Genomic DNA, 7,255 nt, shown 5'->3' with positions numbered 1-7,255 from the left:
ACGTCGGATCGTGGGGTGTCACGGACTCAGACGTGGGTCGAGACCACGTCTCTCCATGCGCGGCTGCGCCTATATAAGCGTGCGGTGTCTTCTAACCCTAGCCGCCACGAACAGATCACATCTTCTCCCACGCGAACCACCCACGTCGTTTCTTTGCTGCTGCCGCCGCCGGTGACTCCATCGCGTTCGCCTCGTACACGGTCGGCGGGAGAGCATGTCTCCGAAACCCCGTCTCTCTGGTTCCTGTATGGGAGAGAGGCGAATAGGTTTTTGGGAAGCGACTACGCGACTACTTGCCTCCGATCCACTACTTCCTCTACGTCCGCGTCGTCTTCGTCATCATCCTGTCCACCGCCGCCGAACGTGCCGCCGCCGAGAAGATCAAGGCCGACAAGAAGGCCGCCGAGGATGCCGCTGTTGGTGTCACCGCCGCCGCGGCTTCTGCCTGGCCTACTGGAGGGTATAACGCGTTTATCCCGCTCCTGTTTATTTTCGCATTAGCAGTACTAGCAGTATGTGTAGATTTGTCTACTGTTTGCTTAGTAAATGCATGTTTAGATCAGAGTTAGTATGTCGTCGATTCAATCAATGCCACCATAGTGATTTATCTATGGATTAAATTAGTCGAAAATTGCCTATTTACTCAACGGTAACAGCTCAAACAACTGTACTGTACATCCACAATTCAACACCAAACGAGGACGTTGGGCATGGTGGTAAGCTACACCCTGCGCACGCCAAATCTAGATAAGCATATGTACATGAGTCATTTAGCAAAGAGACAGCATACCACGTCGGATGTCGTGGTTGGCATTCTTGCCAGCAAAAATTAGAATGCTTCGAAAGATCTGAAAACGTTAACAAATCACAATCATTCGAGCAGGCACAGCTAGCACATGCCCACTTGCTTAGTTGAGATTTGAGAAAGAACAGGATCAAGGTATACGTGATCTCCATGACCAAACATCAGACAACTTCAAGGAGACCATGTCATCCACTAACCTATACTATAAATAGGAGAGAAACGACCCATTTGCTTCTCACACCTCCATAGCCCAAGCACCAAGAGCTTAATCGATCACTCGCACCTACAGTAGCAATTAGCTAGCTAGGTAGCGATGGGGCACACCAGGGCAGCCGTGCTAGCGGTGGTGCTCGCCGTCGCCGTGCTGGGGCTTGCCACCGATGGCCAGGCGCAGCTCCAGAACGGGTTCTACACGGGCAAGTGCCGCGGCAACGACGTGGAGGCTGTCGTCCAGGGTATCGTCCAGGCCCGCTTCGCCAGCAACAGCGACATCGTCCCCCACCTCCTACGCTTGCTGTTCCACGAGTGCGGCGTCAATGTATGTACTAGTATATATACTAATGTGTTTGATTCATACTCCTACGTGCGCGCCATTAATAGTTGTCTTTGACCATACCTGCGTAGGGCTGCGACGGTGGGCTGTTGATCAACGGCACCGGCACAGAGAAGATGGCAAACCCGAACCTGAGCGTCAAGGGCTACGAGCTCATCACCGCCATCAAGACGGAGCTCGAGAAGCGCTGCCCCGGGGTCGTATCCTGCTCCGACATCGAGGTGCTCGCAACCAGGGACGCGGTCGCCGCGTCCACGGGGCGAAGATACGCGGTGCGCACCGGGCGCAGGGACAGCCGGCGGTCCGTGGCCACCGACGTGAACCTTCCAGGGCCAGATGACACGGTCCCCAAGGCAGCCGCTTTCTTCCGCAACCTCGGCCTCAGTTCGGACGACATGGTCGTTCTGTTGGGCGCGCACACGGTCGGCGTCACGCACTGCAACATGATCAAGAGGAGCCGTCTTTACAGCTATGGCGGCAAGGCCGGAGCAACCGACCCGAGCATGGACCCCAACACCGCGGCCACATACAAGAGGTATCCGTGCCCCAACACGGCTTCGTCCGACAACACCATCCTGTACCTCGACGACCGGTCCAGCGCGTCCAAGGTGGACAACAGCTTCTATAAGATGCTGCAGCAGCGCCGTGGCGTGCTCATGGTCGACCAGAACCTCTACAACGACAGTTCCACGCGGTGGATGGTCGACAGGCTCGCCAACACCGACCATTTCACCTGGCTCTTCCCGCAGGCCCTCGTCAAGCTGGGGGAGGTCAAGGTGCTTACCGGCACACAGGGAGAGGTCCGCAGGGTCTGCACCAAGTTCAACTGATGAAATCATCATCATTTTCTGAGGAGACATCAATTAATGGTGTGCTTGTTGTGTTTATTTCCGGTCGGATTGGTGGTATTTTTTTCTCCCTTTTTTGGTTTTGGTCGGATTCATCTCGATGTACTCCGTTCTGACCGCACGTTCAATTCATTTAATTTGTGTTCCATTGAATAATTTCTAATAACATGAACGATTGAGATCAATAGCAACATATTTGATATTATGCATATATACCTTTCAGTCGCTTATCTATATCTACTATATCTAAATAGCTAGCTCCCACTACAAGGAATTCTCTCGCTTCTCCTTAAGCAACATCATCCAAAATAATTTAGCCCTTGGATATAGTAGATCAATTAACAATATCCGTCCGATCTACACAATGAGAGCCGCTGCACCTGCCATATGTAGTAAATATAGTAGATGACGCATGCATGCAGTAACTGCCGCCTATGTGTGTTTTAATCAAGAAAAAAACTGACGCATGCATGCAACTAGCATGATACCCGAGTGCTCTATATATGAAAGAAAAGTGAGTCTTACATGCATTTTTGTGTGTCCAATTTTAAACTTATAGATAGAAATATGTTTTCTTTAGTTATTTATTTGTAAAATATTGATAAACAACTCATCTTACTACAAGAGAAACTATAAAGACAGCAGATAGATGATTAGTTCGGCGCTAGTTTATTTCATACAAAATCCCGCCGCAACGCGCGGGGCATCATCTAGTTATATAAAAGACCTAACTAGTTGGTAATCATGGTGCTTCGGACATCACTCATTTATGACCGTTCATCTGCATTTACCACATGACTGGTAGTTGTTGTGTTGCAAGAGACCCGTCACTCTGTTTCACATTTGCAGAAAACCCCTTGGTCTTTCGAGACCAGCCCCTTCGTGGACGCTGCTTCAGTGGTGCAGTTACGTCACTGAAGCTCAGTCCTCCCACCACATGCTTCCTTCCGGTTGTGATAATTCTGATGTGTAGCAACATAGCAGTGGTTATTACAGATTATAATTGGTGAGGGAATTCTCAATGCAAATAGACATATAAAAGATGATCATACAAAACCATTCAGTTTTGTTGGTATGCAGGAACAATGTCACGGAGCACAATTTTTCAGTTCTCGAGCTCATCGGCTCCTGTGAATGAACAATAAATTTAAAAAAAAATAGCAAACAAAATGAAAAGAAGTTAAGTTTTTTGGCATGAAAGTTGAACAAGTTGTCTATGTGCCTGCAAAATGTCATGACGATATGAAATGGGGAGAGCTCTGAAAAAATTGAAGCTTGAGAAATGTTCAAAATTTCGATTTTGGAGCACTGATTTTTTGTCCCGATCTTCTCCTATGTCATATGGTCATGAAACTTTGCACGCACATAGAGAATTTGTTCATGTTTCAGGTAAAAAAAAGTTTCATATTTTATTTTACTGCTCATCAATGAGCAGATGAGCTCATGATTAGCAGCGGCTTTCGGCAATATGATGCAATTTCATTTCGATTCTTTCCCTATGAGCACACATTTATAGATGCAGTGGTTGGCTAATTTTTAGCACAGACTTGTCTACCCTTTTTAGATATATGTGTATGCTTTAATATAAACTAGTCCCATCAAGCGATTTCTTTCAATTGGGAAACATAATTTTGAACTAGACACCAATGGTGAATGGACACCTCGCAATGTTCGTATATGACTGGTGTTAAAATAGTTCCCGTCGTCTAGTAATGTATATACATGCTCTTACTTAGATTTGTATTGAATTTGGAACCAGAGGCCATGAATTGATCAGGCGTTCGACTTCCTGGAGCATTCGAGTTATTCTGGTTGGTGCCTGACCTCGCGTTTTGGTCTTTTGAAAGAAAAGTACAAAAATTACAGTTTTTCTTTACTAATGTTTACCTTCACCAAATAAGTATGGTATTTTCTCTTTAGGATCCACATCGCCTCCATCTTCTCTCTAGATTTTCAATAGTATTTTCCTTTTGGATCTATCCTGGTTTTAAAATTGTGTTCCTTCAGAATTTGGAAGGCCAATCAATTGTATATTGGTACGTTGTTCCACCAATTTCTTTGTCAAATCGAACTAATACTAGCTGTAATCAAGCTAGATAATTACATACAAGTGGTATCATTTTAATGCCTTGTGCAGCTTTTGAATGTTATATTTGAAACATTGACAATGCTGAGGGACATGCTCTTTTGATTGGTACCCTATATATGCTCATTCAACCAATTTGAGGATGCCCAAAAAAAGTACAAAACCAAATAGTACGTAAACAATTTCTGGAGAACGAATGATTTTCCCTCTTAGACTAGAGGGTTGAGGTAGTGCTACATAATCCATGTTGATGGACGTTTGAACATGCCAACAGAAGAAATGGACACAAGACAGTGTTCGCTATAAAAACAGAACTAACTAAAGAGTTATTTTTCTGTATTGAAAGTTACATGTAATTAATTAAGAGTACCAATCAAAAGAGTGTGTCCCTCATCATTGTCAATGTTTCAAACATAATATTCAAAAGTTGTACAAGGCATTAAAATGATGCCACTTTGTAATTATCTAGCTTGATTACAGCTAATCTTAGTTTGATTTGACCCAGAAATTGGTGGAACTACATATACCAATATACAATTGATTGGCCTTCCAAATTCTGAAGGAACACAATTTTAAAACCAGGATAGGTCCAAAAGGAAAGTACTATTGGAATATTTAGAGAGAGGATGGCGGTGATGTGGATCTTGAAGAGAAAATACTTATTGTTACTTATATGCATGGTGAAGATAAAAATTGGTAAACAAAAATTGTAATCTTCATACTTTTCTTTCAGCAGGCACAGAGGCTGGGACCGAAACACGAGGTCAAGCACCAGCCAGAATATAACTTGAATGCTCCAGGAAGTCGAACGCCAGATCAATTCATGGCCTCGGATTCCAAATTCAAAACAAATCTAAATAAGAGCATGTAGTTGGGCATCTATCTATCAAAGGACCATCGTATACCACACTGGATGGCATGGTTGACATCCTTGCCAACAAAAAATAGGATGCCTCGAAATCAAACCACAATAGTAATTTCGAGCAAGCAGCAGCTAGCAGATACCCACTTGCTTAATTGAGAAAGAAAGGAATCTAGGTACGTGATCTCCACAACCAAACATCAGACAACTTCAAGGAGACCGTGTCCTCCCCTAACCTATGCTATAAATAGGATAGACATAAGCCCTTTGCTTCTCACACCTCCCATAGCTCAAGCACCAAGAGTATCTAGCTAGCTAGGCAACGATGGGGCACACAAAGGCAGCAGTGCTAGTGGTGGTGCTCGCCGTCGCCGTGCTTGGGCTTGCCACTGATGGCCAGGCGCAGCTGCAGAACGGGTACTACACGGGCAAGTGCCGCGGCAACGACGTGGAGGCGGTGGTCCGCGGTATCGTCAAGGCCCGCTTCTCCCAGGACAGCGCCATCGTCGCTCACCTCCTACGCTTGCTGTTCCACGAGTGCGCCGTCAATGTATGTGTATATTATGACTTTATGAGCTTTTGTTAGCTAGAGGCTAGAGCATGATATAGTATGTACTAATGTGTTGTTTGATTCATACGTGCGCGCCACTAATTCTTCTACTGCACATCTAAAGTTAGATAGACTAACTAATCTGTTTTTTTTTTCAAAATTAAAACTAATCTGTTAGACTACGTGCGTAGGGCTGCGACGGCGGGCTGCTGATCGACGGCCCCGGCACAGAGAAGACGGCATCACCGAACCTGAGCGTGAAAGGCTACGACCTCATCACCACCATTAAGACGGAACTCGAGAAGCGGTGCCCTGGTGTCGTATCCTGCTCCGACATCGAGATCCTCGCAACCAGGGACGCGGTGAATGCGTCCACGGGACAAGGATACGCGGTGCGCACCGGGCGCAGGGACCGCCGGCGGTCCATAGCCAGCGACGTGAAACTTCCGGGGCCAGATTTCACGGTCCCGCAGGCAGCCGCTTTCTTCCGTACCCTCGGCCTCAGCTCGGACGACATGGTCGTTTTGCTGGGCGCGCACACGGTTGGCGTTGCGCACTGCAGCATGATCAAGAAGAGCCGTCTTTACAACTACGGCGGCAAAGCCGGTGCAACGGACCCGAGCATGGACCCGGAGCTAGCGTCCACATACAAGACATATGTGTGCCCCAACACGGCGTCCTCCGACAACAACATTGTGTTCCTGGACGACCGGTCCAGCGCGTCCAAGCTGGACAACAGCTTCTACAAGATGCTGCAGCGCCGCCGCGGCGCGCTCATGGTCGACCAGAACCTCTACGGCGACGGCTCCACGCGCTGGATGGTTGACAGGCTCGCCAACACTGACCACTTCCGCTGGCTCTTCCCGCAGGCGCTCGCCAAGCTGGGGGAGGTCAACGTGCTTACCGGCACACAGGGAGAGGTCCGCAGGGTCTGCACCAAGTTCAACTGATGAGAGATCATGGATCATCATTTTGTGATGAGACATCAAGTAATGGTGTGCCTTTTGTTGTCTTCTTTTCTGGATTTGGTCATCGGATTGTTGCCATCCTTTTTTCTCATTTTGGTTTTGATCGGATTCATCTTGATGTACTTCATTCTGGCCGCATGTTCTATTCATTTGATTTGCGTCCCATTGAATAATTTCTAATAACATGGTATGTTGTACGGTCGGGATCAGCAATAACAGAATTGATGTTTTGCCTATAAGATACACTAGAAATGTTTCACAGATCGGCACGATGCACGGTCCTGAAACACGAAAATGCTTGCTTAAATCTTGGCAGATCGGCACGATGCACGGTCCTGAAACACGACAATGCTTGCTTAAATCTTCGCCGAATCTCTGATAATAAGAACTCTGACAATTTTAATGATTGTCAATTCTTGTCCAACCGAGTCCTGTTTGCCGAGTGCAGAACTCGGCAAACATATCGTTGAGTTCATTCTGGGCTTTGCCGAGTTCCTTGGAATCTCAGCAAAGTAGGTGAATCCAGTAGCGTGCGTAATTTTGTCAGCAATACTCCATGGAACTTCCTCAGATCACCCCTCCC

The 7,255-nt window shown here is 46.7% G+C and overlaps 2 protein-coding genes across 2 annotated transcripts; both read left to right on the top strand.

Moving 5' to 3' along the window:
• The first annotated feature begins 1,062 nt into the window (after window positions 1-1,062).
• On the top strand, window positions 1,063-2,390 carry LOC119306264 (peroxidase 57-like). Its single transcript, XM_037582532.1, has 2 exons — window positions 1,063-1,343; window positions 1,430-2,390. Exons 1-2 carry the CDS (start codon window positions 1,119-1,121, stop codon window positions 2,186-2,188), a joined length of 984 nt encoding a protein of 327 aa, XP_037438429.1. The 5' UTR covers window positions 1,063-1,118; the 3' UTR covers window positions 2,189-2,390.
• Window positions 2,391-5,479: 3,089 nt separating this feature from the next.
• On the top strand, window positions 5,480-6,704 carry LOC119306909 (peroxidase 57-like). Its single transcript, XM_037583002.1, has 2 exons — window positions 5,480-5,704; window positions 5,896-6,704. Exons 1-2 carry the CDS (start codon window positions 5,480-5,482, stop codon window positions 6,652-6,654), a joined length of 984 nt encoding a protein of 327 aa, XP_037438899.1. The 3' UTR covers window positions 6,655-6,704.
• The last annotated feature ends 551 nt before the right edge of the window (window positions 6,705-7,255 follow it).

This window comes from Triticum dicoccoides, chromosome 5B, assembly GCF_002162155.2.
Source record: "Triticum dicoccoides isolate Atlit2015 ecotype Zavitan chromosome 5B, WEW_v2.0, whole genome shotgun sequence".
Taxonomy (NCBI): Eukaryota; Viridiplantae; Streptophyta; class Magnoliopsida; order Poales; family Poaceae; genus Triticum; species Triticum dicoccoides.
This window is presented reverse-complemented; position numbering and strand designations above follow the sequence as displayed.